Source organism: Electrophorus electricus, chromosome 9, assembly GCF_041902795.1.
Source record: "Electrophorus electricus isolate QZ-2024a chromosome 9, ASM4190279v1, whole genome shotgun sequence".
Classification (NCBI taxonomy): domain Eukaryota; kingdom Metazoa; phylum Chordata; class Actinopteri; order Gymnotiformes; family Gymnotidae; genus Electrophorus; species Electrophorus electricus.
The window spans coordinates 7,121,263-7,137,121 of NC_137505.1; the positions used below are offsets into that span (position 1 = coordinate 7,121,263).

A 15,859-nucleotide genomic window follows, 5' to 3' on the forward strand; every position below is an offset into this window, starting at 1 on the left:
AGAGCTGCGTTTTGCTTCAGGTTATGCACTAAATGAGCACTCCGTGAGAGGATAAGGAAGGCTTTCCCTAGTGCTTCCGTCTCCTTGGATACTCAGGACAGAACAGGCTAGTCATAAATACCACAAAACAGGGTGGTTTATACACAAATATTTAAAGTATAATTTTTAAATGCAAAATAGTTTACTAAGGGCCAGCTTGGCCCCTTTCCCATAGCTGAGTCTTTTGCCGTGTAACGGGTCCTTACCAGAGTCATGAGAGGATTACCACTCAGTTTTTGAGGAACGTGAACCAGGAGTTGATGACCAAATGATGGTTTTGCTTGAAACGGTCCTTTAATAAAAAGGCCTGAGCTGCTATTGCTTCTGTCTGTCTGTATCTGCTATATTATTATCTGTTTCTATCTGTCATCATATCTCGCTTGCCATTCCAAGGGGACTGTAACCCAAGAGAGGACGGAGACGATTGGCGTGGAGAAGGTAGCTGGATGGGTGACAAGCCAGACCTGCTTTTCCTTTCTAGTGCTTCATTGCATTGCCACCATTCTTTTGTTCACGGTCACGGTTAAAGAAGCTTTTGGCATTATTAACCTCTTTCCTTTGATTTGGTTATTTTTTTAACTATTCACAGACACAGTTTTGAGATGCGTTATGACTTTGTGTGTTTTGCTCCGCCACTGGGCAATGGGCCCGGTCTGATTTGAGCATGACGGAATGTGCTGATTGCTTTTTGCTTTGGTTGCTTTGTTCTGAATGCGAGTGTGTTTATGGTATTTGCAAAGCAGGCAATCCACAGGTCCACTGTGGCGTCTGTGTCCTTTGTCACACTGTTGGTTTCCTTAGCACTTTCCTTAGCTCTCGGCTCTGCTATTTCTCTAGGGGACTGTGAGGTAGTCCCTGGACCACCAGGAGAGAGGGGCCACCCTGGATCTGCTGGACTGGAAGGACTCCCAGGTAACTTCATATAACGTAATTACGTAATAGGAATGTCCTGAATCTGTTTTCTTTCTAGGGATATACATGTTGACAGTTTTCTTTGTTGATAAGCATTTGCTAATATTTATGGCCCCATTTAAATCAACATGAGAATGCCTGTGTATTTTAGGAGTTCCTGGTCCTAAGGGGGTCACAGGATCACACGGAGGGTTGGGGCTTAAAGGAGAGCAAGGAGACGTGGGTAGAGCAGGGTCACCAGGAGTAACAGGTGAGCTGCCACTATGGAGGTTTACCTATTCACAGCTGTATTGTATGCAAGCTTTTGTCAGTGGAGGAGGGTATCGGAGGGTTCTTCCTGTCTTACATTCATGTGGACCACCACCCAGGTTTTCCTGGACCTCGTGGCGACCTGGGCAGTCCTGGCATTAAAGGCTCCACGGGGGCTCATGGAGATCCAGGCTTGCCAGGGGTGCACGGGGAGCCGGGTCTTAAGGGTGCCAATGGCGATGCCCTTGGAGCGTCTCCTGGACCTCAAGGAGACCCAGGTTTGCCAGGTGCCCAAGGGTTAAAAGGTCTGTCTGGAGAGCCTGGACCGTTCGGCTACCCAGGTAGAGTCTCTCTGCAAGGCCTGCTTTCTGGGTCTAATTTTGTCACTTCAGATGATGACCTCACTTTTCCACGCTGAAGCAGCAGCTTTGCAGAATGGTGTCCAGGAAGCCACGCGGCGCGTAACCGTAGTCGGTGTACTCGGCAGGTGTGAGGGGGATGCCTGGGCTGATCGGGAGCAAAGGTGAAGTAGGACCTCCGGGCTTACAAGGAGAAACAGGAAGACCCGGACCTCCAGGAACATTGGGCTACCCTGGGGTGCCTGGTCATGAAGGACCCCTTGGACCCCCAGGAGAACCTGGGCTTCCAGGTAATACCGTTAATAAATAATACCCGTGAACACCTAATAAATGGCTGGTTAAGCGGCTGTCTTTTCTCACGATGGAGAAGGAAAGTGTGGGTGTACTTCAGTTCTGGGGGTGTCAAGATTTGACATCTTGCATGACTATCGCAGGTTATTCGCCAGATTATTTCTGCAGGCCTGCTCTCAGATGCCGAAGGCAAGGAGACACAGTTGAGCGGCGGTATCCTTGTACAAGAAAGTTTACGCTACGCTTATGATACGATTTTCCCTTTGGTACTTTGTACCTCTCACAAAGGGAAGGGGGGAGCTAGCATTGCGCTGTCCCCAAGCATTACAGGCTTGATTTTCCACGGTGAATAGTGTGCGAACATGAGCCATAGGTCTTTTATGCCCACAAAAATTACGTTTAAGAGTCATTCTAGTTGTGGATCTTCAGGTTGGCTGAAAGAGGAATACAAACAGTTGGAGGAGAAGGAAAAAGTGTTTCTACACATGTATGATTTCTTTTTGTACTGTGTGTCTGTCCGCTAGGCACCGTCAATTCTTATCAGATTTGGTGAATTTTCCGGGTTGCAATTAAACGTGAACAAAAAAATGAGCTTTTTCCTGTTACGGAGCAGCCAGTAACTGGCCATCGTCTGTGTCGCCATTTCAGATTGCTCAGGAGGTTTCATATAATTAGGAGTTAAGATTACTGACACTTTTATCAAAGTTATTACGTCTAATTTTCTTACCCTCTGTTGCCATGTTAGCACCGATTTTAAATGTTGAGCTCTTTTACCACTATCCCTAGCTGACCTTTGTTGTTAACCCTGAGTTCCATTTTTTTGTTCCAATGTCTTCCAGTTTTTATTCCTAAATCTTTCTTTAACAAGCTTAATACAGCCATCTCAGATTTTTTTTTTGTAATCTAGGCTAAGAGAGGTATAAGGTGTATATTGGATTTATTTAAGGATGGACATTTTGCCTCATTTCAACATCTTTCTGAGATGTTTAATCTCCCTAATTCTCATTTTTCAGATAACTTAAAGCACTTGATTTATGTAGAAAACTTTATACTGATTGTCCATATGCTCCGACCCAGTCTCCTACAGATGCTCCGTCATTCCAGATTTAAATGGACGGCTTCTTTTCTTAGCCTTGAAAAGATCAATGGTAGTATTCACAATTCTATCAGTAAACATTACAAAATATGACAACCTTTCTCATGTTATTTGGACACAGTAAGTCTAGACTAGGGTGAACGGTCTTTTCTCATACCACAGTAGTGTAGTGGCTTCTGAAGGTTGAGCTCTGTTACCAACACACACTCCCTTCTTTCCTTGGTTGGTAAGAAGGTTTGGGATTTTCTTGTTGTTTTGTTTTTCTGCTGCCTTTTTCCATTTTGGTTTTATGTCTTTCATGTCTCGTTTTATGTCACTATGTTTTTATATCCTCTATATAACAAGGCCTGGGAGTTCCATACATTTGGTGAAATGTCAGTAATAAATAAAACGAGGATAATTTTAGTTGTGGACCTGTCACTAATCTCAGGCTTAATCTCTTAATCTTAATATTAAAATGGAAAGTGGTATCTTGTTCTTTACCGTTTCCAGATCACAAATTCAAAACATGCCAAACAGCGCATCACCCATCATTACCTTCTGAGGAAATAACACTGTTCCTATGGGGTCCTTTACTGTTTCTCAACAGGTCCTAAGGGAAGAACAGGTGATCCGGGGAATCTTGGTCTCCCAGGGCCCATGGGCCTGAAGGGTGAGAGGGGAGGTCCTGGAAGCGATGCTGGCCCAGGAGACCTTGGACCCCGGGGAGATCCAGGAAAACCTGGACATATCGGGAGAACTGGTCTTACTGGACTTAAAGGTCAATCACTTTAACAATGTTACTTGGCAAAGAGCCAAAATTTATTAAATCTAATGTGTTATACAACAGAATGTTCTATGAGAACATTATGAATGCTTGTCATTCTTGTAGATTGCTCCTGGGTTTCAAATAGTAGCATTAAACAAGTGACAAAATGACAACATTCAAATATGTACAACATTTTACAAAATTAAGCCCAGTTGATTCTCCCTTCACTGTGTGTAGTTGCCCAGCTGCAGTTATAATTGGACAGCACTACCAATGGCTGTCTTCTAGGAGCATGTAGTTGTAGTGAGTGATGATGTTATGCTTAAAGTCTTAGCAATGCCATGTATGAACCATTAGAAATCATTCTCTATTATCATAATTATCATCAATTGGCTAGTAAGTATACTGACACCATTTATACATTATTTACCTGCTTGAATTAAGGCAATGAATTGACTTGCGTCATATTAGTGAATATTGCCAGATTTGAACAAACCATTGTTGTGCATTATTGCTGGGTGCTGTTACCAGCACAGAGACATGAGAGCCTTCAGTGTGCTACCGTACAACAGCACTGATAACCATGCTGCCGTGTATTCTAATATTCTTCTGTAGGACTCCGAGGCTCTCAGGGCATGACTGGCTTCCCAGGAATGTTAGGACACCGCGGTGTAGAGGGCCTTCCAGGGCAGAAAGGGCAGCAAGGTGTAGGAGGCCCAAAAGGAGAGAAAGGAGACCTGGGCACCCAAGGCCCAAAAGGTTAGACCACGCCCCCTCAACATTTGGCATTGTCCTGTAATGATCAACGTGAGGGCTTTCAGTGGTTTGACAAGTAACCTTAAGAATTCATGTTAAGATCGTTGGGGATTGGAGTTTTCACTTGTGGCCGACCTGTTTCTCAAGGTGACCGGGGGCTCATGGGCCCTGCAGGTGTGATTCCCATGGATGAAGTGAAATATATGATGACGGTCATGAAAGGAGCAAAGGGTAACCATGGAAACGAAGGACATCCAGGATTCCCTGGGGAACGAGGCAAGTGACCTTCCACTCATTCCCTGTGAGGTCACTCCTTGTGAGGTCACTTGCTAGCGATTCACTCCATCACAGTAGATTCAGGACTAACTCGGTGTACTGGAAATTGGCCTACAATTTCATTCTTTATAAATAATTAAATGTCTGCAGAACTGCAAGCTTTAGATAACTTAACAATTAATTTGATCATATGGAGTTGAAGTTTATTAAATCGAAGCAGAATATTTCTTCAGAACAAGTTCAGTACTGCTTAACACAGCAGTATTTGAAAGTATTTGATACATGTATTTGAAATATTTTTTGGATATTGTAACTAAAAGCTAAGATGTTTGTTCTCACAAAATGTTCAGATCTCTTCCATTGTTCCAAATTCAAGGAAAGTGAAGAATGTGCAGAAACTACAATGTTGTCATTTGTGGGGAAAAATAAGAAAAATCTTTATTACGTTTATTAGCTCTTCATTCTGCTCTCCAGGTTTGAAAGGTTACCCAGGGACTCCAGGACAAGAAGGGTTCCATGGTCTACCAGGAGCTCCAAGCTATGAAAAGGGTCAAAGAGGACTTCCTGGCGCTGAGGGATCTCTTGGGCACAAGGGAATGCCAGGCCCTACAGGACCTCCAGGAATTTCTGGCTTTCCGGGAATGGCTGGAACCACGGTGAGCGAGGCCAGGTCTCCACCATTATCACTGTCATAATATTATAGGCAAATACAGCACTGCATTAGCCCCTGTGGGTTCGTGATGTGTTTTTATTTTGTGAAATGCTTCCTATAAACTTCTGCTGCGAACATCGATATTATTTTGAATATTACAGGGAGAAAAGGGATCACCTGGTTCTTATGGAGCAACAGGAGGTACCGGATTTAAGGGAATCAAAGGTAATGTTGAGATTTAATATATGCCACAACAGTATATATGACCTTAGGTAGAAAGTGGCTGATACACAGTCAAAGTAGTTACCTCCCACAGCTGATGCTAACCAATCTACTTCAGGTGACTATGGGGACATTATAGACCTGCCTGGAGCCACAGGGCATAGAGGATCTCCTGGACTGCTTGGTCCTGCAGGTAAGGCACCTGTCTGTAGGTAAGACTTGTCTGGCAAAGAGCTGACCAAAGGCCTGAACGCTTCAGCAGTGGCTTGGGCTCATCCTGAGGCACTCATATACCGGCTTTCTGAACCTTCCTTTACAGGTACTAAAGGTTTACAAGGTGAGCCTGGAGACAGAGGGCCTGAGGGTTTTGATGGCATCGATGGAATGAAAGGGTCTCAAGGTGAACCTGGACAAAAGGGGGCAGTAGGTAAGTCTATTCAGTCAGACTCTCAGTGCACGCTGGTGAAAATCACGTCTCCTGGTTAATCTTATGGTCTGTTACCTACTTTCACACACAGAGCAATTGCAAACTGCTGGATCTCCTTCAATCTTTTGGCAGGTCCAGATGGACTACAGGGTCCCACAGGAGACCGGGGTCTTAAAGGTTGGTCTGGAGTGTCTGGAGAAGCCGGGTCCCATGGTAAACAAGGATATCTCGGACAAAAAGGTATGTAATACAGGAACACATTAAAATTCACCTCCAGGAATGGTGCTTTTTAAAAACGGATTTTTCAATCAAATTTGACTAAAGTTACAGAAATATACAAGTGTCACTTGTTTCCGTGTATGATAAATGTTCAGCGTATGAAGATTGGTGGCATATTTTTAGAAAACGTATTCTGGATTTAAACATGCAGTTTAAAAGATAATTGGAAGAATCACGATTTATTTCCAATTGGTGGTTTATCAAATAACTATAAAGTTCTAATTAGAAAAATTGCAGAATAACCCTTGGAAAAGGGAAAAGTATAAAGGGACTTCTAATATGTCTACTTACTTCCAGTACTTATTGTTATCATTTCTATTTAAAATGATTATTAAAATATTTAAAAGTCAAGTCAGTCATTTCAAACACATCATTACAGCGCTGGCATGACTAGCTGTGAGTGCACTGAATAAAATATACTATATATATATATATATATATATATATATATATATATATATATATATATATATATGCAAGTTTATATTCAGTCAACTGTTAAACATAAAAGTTAAATAAAATATGGTGCTTGATTGGTTCACATAATTAATGTTTATTAAATAATATTAATTTTTCCTGTATAAAAAGCATTATTAAATTCCACACGTTTCTCTTAAAACTCTTTGCTCTACTACTCATTCTCCTTTTCAGGATTTGTTGGGCTCCCAGGGATTTTTGGACTGGATGGTCTTAAAGGCCAAAAAGGCCTCCCGGGTGTTCCAGGTACCCGATCATCATTGCTACTTATCCACAAGTAACTTCTAGAGAAACGTTTCGCAATTATTGCCTCATCATCAGTCTTGATGCGATCTAGCTGCAAGGTTTATTTTAGTTGCCAGTCTAATAAATTTCAGCTATATGGTCAATGATTTGGCGTGTCACGAGGATGTAAAAGTAGCTTATGCTTATAACTTGCATTTTTAGGTGCCGACACCTGGGGGTCACCAGGTGAACCCGGAGGAAAAGGTGAAAAAGGTGAGGATGGTATTCCCAGCACGGAAATTGGTGTCCCAGGATTTCATGGTCATAAGGGGTCAGCAGGAGATATAGGTGAGTAATCGAGTGTACAATTTCCAAATCTTTAACCTTTAGTAGTGGCTTTAAGAGCATCATAAAAACCAGACTTAAGAGCAAGGCTTTATAAGCTTACACCTTTATGGAAGCTTGGAGTGACAGAAGTGGCATACTCTCATTTACACAGGACAGGAGGGTGAACCAGGACCTCCAGGGCCTCCAGGGCCTCCAGGGGAAGAAGGGTTCCCAGGACTTCAGGGAGTACCTGGTGACCCAGGCCCACATGGCCAGAAAGGTCTCCCAGGTAATGCAGCAAAAAGGGACAAGCAGTCAAGCCAGGTTTCCCTCAGTAACAAAGCTCATAACATCCTCAAACATAATTTACCACAATTAAATGGTAAAAAAGACAGTGGAGTGGTCAAACATGGATTGCAACCAGGTTGAGCCATGTAATGAAGCAGGTAGAGCAAGGTCTCCAAGGAGCAAACACTGTGTGATGTATACTGATAAATATATGCAAGTCTCTCTGGATTAGCGTGTCTTCCAAATGCTATAACAAATACTAAATTAGTCTAATGTGATTGCCAGCCTTTCTAACGGGGTGTCCTGTGTTCCTTCAGGTTATCCTGGAGCCACTGGCCTTCCAGGTTTTCCATCTCAATCTGGAGCCAAAGGAGATCGAGGTATTCCAGGGGAAACTGGTATCAGAGGACCAAATGGGTTGCAGGGAGACATAGGAGAGAACGGTCCGGCTGGGCCTTCTGGGGTGTCGGCAAGAAAAGGTATAAAATTGTGCTGGGTGAAGAGCAACGTGCACACGCCTTCATCTGCTATTGACATGTACACAGATAAGCACGTGCTACTTTTAATGCACTTATAAAACCTGCTACTGTAATTACAGAATGTAGCAACATCAATGTTAGCCTAGTATACTTTCTGGCATAATGTGTAACCCCCTGAGCAGTGGCAAAGAAAATAAATGATTCCTCAAACACTCTAGCCATTTCGTCCAAGGCTAGGTTTCTGTCGTACGAGGGAACCAGTCCTCACAGGTTTAGCATACCCACTGCTTGAAGCTGATCTTTGCACAAATATGCTCTGCAGGTGCAAAAGGAGAGCAAGGAATGATGGGATATCCAGGAAGGGCTGGTTTCAAAGGTGAAATAGGCAATGTTGGATCTAAAGGAGACACTGGACCACCAGGTACTAAAATGTTTTTGTAACTTAACTGAGCTTTATTGTTGCCCTTCTGCTCCTGTCCATAGACCACAGAATTAATCCAGCAGTTTTTCTTATTTTACAGTACAGAATCACATTTCATCTTAAATGGGTTTACCCACTTGCTATTATGTCATAAGTAACGTGGTGTCCGTGTCTCATCTCCACCAGGTTTCCCTGGTGCCCCTGGCGCTAAGGGACTCCCACCAGTTCCTCTGCATATGGAAGGGGAAAAAGGCCCCCCTGGTCCTTATGGTATTCATGGACCACAAGGAGAGAAAGGGGTGGTGGGTCCAGTGGGTCACACTGGAGATCCAGGTATCTATTTTAAAAAGTTCTCAGAAAATACTTTCTTCACCATTTGGACATGAACCGCTATAATGTTATGATGACCTTTCTTCTTTTAGGGTACGTGGGACCCCAAGGAGACAAGGGTATGCCAGGGCTTCCTGGAACACCAGGTACCCCAGGTTTCCATGGAGATGTTGGGCCAATGGGTCACCCAGGAATCCAAGGATTAGAAGGTATGTTGGACTGAAATGAGGTAAGTGGTTAGAGCATGTTTGGGTGAACATGGTGAGATTAAGATTACAGGAATCAAGTAAAATAGATAAATCAAAGATGAGTCATTTCTTCCTGGGAGTAGATGGACTCCCAACAAGCACAGCTAGATATGAGCATTGCCCTTTCCTAGATTTTCAACGCAAAAGAGCTTGTACTTGGTTTTCCAGGTAGTCGTGGGCATCCTGGCACTCCCGGTCACCCTGGTATGCCTGGTCGTAGTGTCAGCGTTGGGTACCTGCTGGTGAAACACAGCCAGTCTGACCAGACCCCCATGTGTCCTGTGGGAATGTCAAAGCTGTGGGATGGCTACAGTCTGCTGTACTTTGAAGGGCAAGAAAAGGCTCATAACCAGGACCTGGGTGAGTAAAAAAAAAGCTTTGGCAGAATTACAGAGAATTAAACATCAACATTCGACCAAAACAAAAAGGGTTGCCATATTGTTTACGCTAAAGATGCACTAATGTCTACAAAATATATTATAAATATTTATTTATTCATTTTTAACACACGTCTTGTCTGTTATCCAGGTCTTGCAGGGTCCTGTCTTCCTCGATTCAACACCATGCCATTCCTATACTGCAATCCAGGTGACATATGCTACTATGCTAGCCGCAATGACAAATCCTATTGGCTCTCCACAACTGCCCCTATTCCCATGATGCCTGTGGAGGAGGCAGAAATCAAGCCATACATCAGCCGCTGTTCCGTGTGCGAGGCTCCGTCAGTGGCTATAGCTGTGCACAGTCAGGATATAACAATCCCACAGTGCCCTGCAGGTTGGAGAAGTCTTTGGATTGGCTACTCATTTCTCATGGTGAGCCTGTGGTTTTTTCTCTTCATTCATTTTTGTTCATCAAAATTTCTTTAACCTTCTTAACTGCAGAGTTAGTAGCAGGTGTGACATAAATGTTAACGTTAACAAAAGTAATGGGCACGAATATAAATTATGTAATATCTCAGACTTTCTAGATACCTGATTCGTAATCCTTATCCCATGAAGGACAGTTCCTGTAGATTTTTCCACACAGCCTTCCATTAGCCACGTGTGAAGACAGAGTGGCTAGTCATTTATTAACCTGAATGTTCAGAGACTCCAAAATCTTGGACTTGGATTTGAATTCATGGACCAGGATTCAATATCAGGGTTCTAGATGGACCATAACACCCCAGATTTATGGACATTACAAGTCTATTCAGCTCTCGCTCTCTTTCAAAAACTTAAACTTTGCGCTTCTACCACGCAGCATACGGCAGCTGGAGACGAGGGAGGCGGCCAGTCGCTGGTGTCTCCAGGCTCGTGTCTGGAGGATTTCCGCACAACTCCCTTCGTTGAGTGTAATGGGGCCAAGGGCACCTGTCACTACTTTGCCAATAAGCACAGTTTCTGGCTGACGTCCATTGACCAGTCCTTCCACACTCACCCTGAGGCGGAGACTCTCAAAGCTGGGCAACTCCTGTCACGCATCAGCCGCTGCCAAGTTTGCATGAAGAACCTGTGACCTGTCAACTATAACCTTTGACATGAGGGTGTGACCATTTTGACAATGTTATTGTGCAGTTTGGTTAATGAAATGTCAGGTTTTAGCAGTAGAAATTCAAAGACTTACAATCGTGGTATCTAGGAAGAAGGCAAGTCAGTCAAAGTTGTGAATGAACTACTGCAAACTACATAAAATATACACAGCATATATTTACACTGCCCAGAATGGTCAGTAGTGTCAGTCTTTCTTCCTATAACCCCATAACCACTATGTGCCTATGGACTGAAGACATGTAAATGTGTTGAAAAGACAGATGTCACAGGGCAACGAAGGCACAGATATGGCTGGTGTTTCTATTTACATATGTTACATTTGAAATGGTGCTTATTTTCCTCCCCCTCTAACTTATTACCTCAATGATCAACTCACTTCTGTGTAATTGATATTACCGAGAACATACAGCAGAACCAAAGATGTGCGCGTTAATGCACTGTTTCCCTTAGGTGTTGATACGGGACACTTCATGTGATACTGCCCCACAGCACACAGCGTCTCAGTACGGCTTTACAACAGCATGTTGATCTACGGGATTACCGTCACCCGTGTCCAGTATGCTATGCCTTGGCATCACCCTTATAACGATGCAATCATTTAAGCAGCACGCCACATAAAGTGTCACCTTACTCACCTTTCTTTCCTATTTTACTATCAGAACAATATCATTTTCCCAGTTCCACTAACACTGTTTTCACTGTATATTTTGTTTCTTTTGTGGTATTGTAAAGAACTTGAACTATCTGCACCTAAACCACAGTATGCTGCTCCAGTATTATGCCATAATTGTTCTGTGCATTCTCTGAGCGCTATGGACCGCTATGAACATGGTAAAACATTTGTTTTTCTGAGTTTTGCCTTTCTAAACAGAAAAACAATCATTGATCTTTTTTTTTTTATATTCACTCAGTTATACAGATTGCACTGATTCCAGTGGTGTAATTTACAGCATTAAATCATAGACAGTTCCACCGCTTAGCTTACTTAGTAACTGGGTAGGTGTGAATGTTTTTCTTGTTCTGCAGATAAAGGCCTGCAGCGTTGGCTCAAGTAATCCAGGCATTCCTTCAGAGACTGAAGGGAAAGAAGTCTGAAGAATAGCTTTAAAAATCATCAACAGTGTATGTGAATTAGTGTGCTTGACCAGACCCGACTGGTCCTCAGTCATTCGTACCATGTACCGTGCCAACATGCATGTGCCTTACAACTTAAAACAAGAGAAATGACATTAAACAAAAAGGTCAGTTACGACCAGCTGTGACCATAAAAATACCTTTTTGAAATTTTGCCATTACCAAATAATACACCATTACCCATAACATTTTAATAATGTAATTATGTGGAAAATAATCTTTTGAACCGTGGAATGATTGTTATTGCTTTAATTGACAAACAACAAATTAAAGTGCTTCCGTTTCTTAAGTTTTCTGATGTGTGTCATTTCTTGGCATGTCATTATAGGAGTTAGTTGGTATTTTCGTCCATATGTGGAAGGAATTTGTTAAAGGTTACGCAAGAGAAACATACAGCAAACGTCTTTAGAGTCCTCTTGACACTGACAAAAATAATACAACAATGAAAGTACAATTTTGCAAGCAGCTTGGTCAGGATTTTGGTATTTTAAGGTTAAAATGTGAATTAACAGGATAATTTGAATGTCAACAATGCTGACACAACATTTATTTTTCCTAGTGTGTAAACTGAGTTTATAAAGATAATTTTGATTTGTACACAGAGATTGACAAAGGGCTTTACCTAAAAATGCCATTAATGGTAACACCTGAGCTCATAATGTATCTTATTATTAAATACCATTTGCTTCATCACAAAGCATCCGAAAATATGACCAGTTTGATTACAGACGGAAGGGGGAACTAATTATTCAAAATACTGTGGAACATGCGTCTAAATTTTCTTCATTTTATAGCTACACATTCCTGAGCCAATTCCTATTCTCATCTTAATCAAATTATGCCGTAATCATGCCGTAATCATTAAAGACGTTATGTTTACAGGTCTGCGCTCCCTCTTTCTCAGTGGTTCATGACGGGGCTTACCAACGCCTCCCAACGTTGACTGCACAGTATCCTTATCTCCTGTCTCTGCTTCTAGTCGCAGCAACCAGCTTTAGTCCTCCTATGTGTCCTGAGTGTGTTGAGGTCCACGGTGGAGTCCCTGCTATTGTTTCTCCTCTTCAGGATGGCAGGAAGCACCATGTCAAACAGTGACTCAAACAAGGCATCCACGTTATAGCCCGTCTTGGCACTGGTCTCGAAGCACATCCTGCCGGCGGGCAGACAAGCCTTCTCCTCTAGGTCTTTGTAACGCAGGACCCGTGCGTACAGCGCCATGGCGTCCTCCCTGTTCACCTGTTTGGGCACCTGCAGGGCGGCAGGAGGAGCAGGCCCTGTGGGTGGAGCCAGGGCCTTAGACCCGTCCCCCTGCCCGCCCTCGGGATCTGCGACGTGAGCATCCGAGTCGGTCAGGTCAGCTTTATTTCCTACGATGGCAAAGATGCAGTCGGGATTGGCCGTGTCGGTCAGCGACAGGAAGCGGTCCTCTAGCTCCGCGTAGCTTTGCCAGTTTGTGACATCATAGGTGAGGATGACTGCAGCAGCTCCGCGGCAGTACATGGAGCCGAGGCCATGGAACTGCTCTCGACCTACACACACACACATACACGCGCACGCACACATATACACACGCACACACACACGCACACGCACTGTAGTGAGTCTGAAGATCATTGTAGTGGGTCTGAAGATCAGTGCCTGTTCAGAGATGTAAGTGTGTGCTTTGTTCTTTATTCAGCAAATATGTACAGTATGTCGTATCGCTAAACTCTCTCAGCCAACACACTGCTCAGTATGACTCATTGTTTAAATGATTAACTCCAGTATAGGCATACATGTCATACCTTGGCTCTTATGGGTGACGGGATGCTCTCTGAATGCTATTAGTAAAATTACGAAGTAAATGACTGTACTAGACGAGTAAATACGGATCAGACTAGTAAGGGTTATCTTGCTGTTTAAACGTGGTTTCAAAACTGGCCGATAACAACTATAACTTTGAAGTCAAATGGTATTCCATGTCCGTCTTCCCCAACCCAACGCTTGCAATAGTTCTCTCCAGCCATTCAGTGAAAAGCCATGGGAATCTGTGACCTTCTAACAAGCATGTGATCTGTTTGCTGACAAGCTCACAAGCCCCTGACATTTGGCCCAATAAATGGACTAAAAACAGTAGCACATGTGTGTCACCAGCGAGGCTCACACACTTTGTCATCAGCCTCAGAAACAAAGCCCACAAGAGATAAAGCAGAAGAAAAGGAGCTTGACAAGTTAAGAGAGGAAGGGCGACATGTGGCTAGAACCCAGAAATGAACTGCTCCAGAACGGAAAAGAAAAACAACGACAAAAATCTATAAATGCTGAGCACATTCAGCATAAGCCATGCTGACAAATCTTTCAGCATTTCTGTACATTGCCATGGGGGAACCAAGAGGTCATGTGACGTCTCACTGGACATCCCATAAGGAGCGCACAATGACTCACGGGCTTTGCTCAACTGTGGACATGTGCATTCTTACCACACTGTAGTCTTGTCTACTAAAGACATTTTGTAGCCTGCGTCACACGACTTTGGGACCTTGAGCGCACGGGTCTGCTTTATTGCGTGGTAGATAAACAGGGAGCCTGTTCAATCATTTGCTGAAGCGTCGTGCTCAGGAGCGAATGACGCCCTCACCGCGACACACATGCCAGAGCCTTAGGCAAAGATCAACACCCACAGACCCACAGATTATCGGTGTTACATTGGGGTAGCACAAAAACAAATCAAAACAAAAAAAACACGTATATACATTTTTTCTTTATCCTTTTATCACTAAAAGAAATGACATTAGGTCTTTGGGGTTTGCATACTGAATCAAGACTTCACCAAAAAGGGACTGAGAAATTCAAAACACTGCTCTGATGACATAACGCTGAGCCTCACGTAGGTGAAGGAAAACTATTTAGTTGCAATGGGATCCTCAGTGTGTAAATCTCAAGATATTAAACTTTATTTACTTTAACTATTTTTTTTTAACTATCTGCACCATTATCAGGATATTTAGACACAGAATTTAGTTTTAGATGACAGTGAGTTGTGGTACTAATGAACGTAAGTGAGTCTAAGTGAAGACATCATTAGTGTAGAGGAACACACCAATAGCAGGTGTAGTCTGGCTGTTTTCTGTCCTGTGTCAAGTGGTTGCTTTGCTTGTAGAACACGACTCCATGACTCCACCTTCAGTGCAAGTCAGTGTGTTGTCTGTCTATTCTACACTCTGCCCCCACTGCAACTGTGTAGTCGTGAAGGAATTACCACTGTACAATGGGCTGGGGCAGGAACTAAACTATATTCCTCCTACTCTTTACAAGGTTTCCATTATACCATTAGTTTCAATAAAATAAGTTAGAGAATTTGTTTAAATACATGTCTAAAGTATATTTTTGAAGCATATGAATCTATACAATTTCGTACAACTGTACGAGCAGAAATGTATCTGTACAAAGACTAAGGCTTTGATGAACAGAACACAATACTGTCTTTAAGGGCAATCTGGTAGTAGACTGGGCTTAGACACTTTATTTCGAAGTACTTGACTTTTAAACTCTTTATTTCTAAAACTCCTACCTGCAGTGTCCCAAATGGATATATTGTACGGTCCCCACTGCTTCAAGAAGAACGCCCCTCCCACGGTGCTGATAGTGTCCTTGAATTTCCTCTCGGTATACCTGTGGAGCAAAGATGTTTTACCGACATTCATGTCACCCAGGATCACAATCTTCACGTCGGGTTTATTCATCTTCGTAGACTCGGGCATTTTAATGAATCACACTCCTCTTGGTCACCGTCAAGGGGAAAACAATAATGTTCATTGACAGTTAGCTTTCGGTTCAGCGAATTCTACAAATGCATAAAACGTAGAAATAGTCTGGCTTCTCTTCAGTCTTGCGAGGTACGACATGGTTCGTTTTCATTCTCTCCATGAAAAAAAAAAAAGGGGCGCTATCTTGGAGTCATCTGAGCGTCACGTTAGCTCAACGTAAAACGGCAAAAACAAACTTCCAGGTTTAGGAGCTCATTCGTGCGGAGTCAGGGAAGCTCAGCTCCACAGCTGACGACACTCGGGAACTTCTCAAGTGCAGGCGGAGCTACATGCATGACCTGCC

At 43.1% G+C, this 15,859-nt stretch overlaps 2 protein-coding genes across 6 annotated transcripts in view; one reads left to right on the forward strand and one right to left on the reverse strand.

The window, feature by feature from the left end:
• Positions 1 to 12,059, forward strand: part of col4a2 (collagen, type IV, alpha 2) — a 56,466-nt gene extending 44,407 nt beyond the window's left edge. For 4 of the 5 annotated variants that reach the window (XM_027024411.3, XM_027024409.3, XM_027024410.3 and 1 more), the window contains exons 26-48: positions 433 to 477; positions 877 to 951; positions 1,103 to 1,201; positions 1,320 to 1,541; positions 1,688 to 1,849; positions 3,536 to 3,706; positions 4,310 to 4,453; positions 4,598 to 4,726; positions 5,201 to 5,382; positions 5,540 to 5,603; positions 5,719 to 5,793; positions 5,920 to 6,027; positions 6,160 to 6,267; positions 6,958 to 7,029; positions 7,231 to 7,356; positions 7,508 to 7,624; positions 7,941 to 8,102; positions 8,425 to 8,523; positions 8,710 to 8,856; positions 8,946 to 9,062; positions 9,270 to 9,461; positions 9,630 to 9,916; positions 10,347 to 12,059. In XM_027024411.3, coding sequence (XP_026880212.2) covers positions 433 to 477; positions 877 to 951; positions 1,103 to 1,201; positions 1,320 to 1,541; positions 1,688 to 1,849; positions 3,536 to 3,706; positions 4,310 to 4,453; positions 4,598 to 4,726; positions 5,201 to 5,382; positions 5,540 to 5,603; positions 5,719 to 5,793; positions 5,920 to 6,027; positions 6,160 to 6,267; positions 6,958 to 7,029; positions 7,231 to 7,356; positions 7,508 to 7,624; positions 7,941 to 8,102; positions 8,425 to 8,523; positions 8,710 to 8,856; positions 8,946 to 9,062; positions 9,270 to 9,461; positions 9,630 to 9,916; positions 10,347 to 10,601 — 3,158 coding nt within the window. In that variant the 3' untranslated portion in view covers positions 10,602 to 12,059. The remainder of the gene's footprint in view (positions 1 to 432; positions 478 to 876; positions 952 to 1,102; positions 1,202 to 1,319; positions 1,542 to 1,687; positions 1,850 to 3,535; positions 3,707 to 4,309; positions 4,454 to 4,597; positions 4,727 to 5,200; positions 5,383 to 5,539; positions 5,604 to 5,718; positions 5,794 to 5,919; positions 6,028 to 6,159; positions 6,268 to 6,957; positions 7,030 to 7,230; positions 7,357 to 7,507; positions 7,625 to 7,940; positions 8,103 to 8,424; positions 8,524 to 8,709; positions 8,857 to 8,945; positions 9,063 to 9,269; positions 9,462 to 9,629; positions 9,917 to 10,346) is intronic. The other variant, XM_027024412.3, reaches the window with a different exon arrangement.
• rab20 (RAB20, member RAS oncogene family) lies at positions 12,005 to 15,754 on the reverse strand. Its single transcript, XM_027024418.3, has 2 exons — positions 15,321 to 15,754; positions 12,005 to 13,299 (listed from the first exon to the last, which is right to left on the reverse strand). Exons 1-2 carry the CDS (start codon positions 15,508 to 15,510, stop codon positions 12,746 to 12,748), a joined length of 744 nt encoding a protein of 247 aa, XP_026880219.2. The 5' UTR covers positions 15,511 to 15,754; the 3' UTR covers positions 12,005 to 12,745.
• Between the last annotated feature and the right edge of the window lie 105 nt (positions 15,755 to 15,859).

Bases quoted from the DNA above. Each gene is read 5' to 3' on its own strand.
- rab20 (XM_027024418.3), bottom strand. From the start codon at position 15,510: ATGCCCGAGTCTACGAAGATGAATAAACCCGACGTGAAGATTGTGATC. The intron at 13,300-15,320 runs GTAGGAGTTTTA...GTGTGTGTGTAG, and splicing joins ATCCATTTGGGACACTGCAG to GTCGAGAGCAGTTCCATGGC.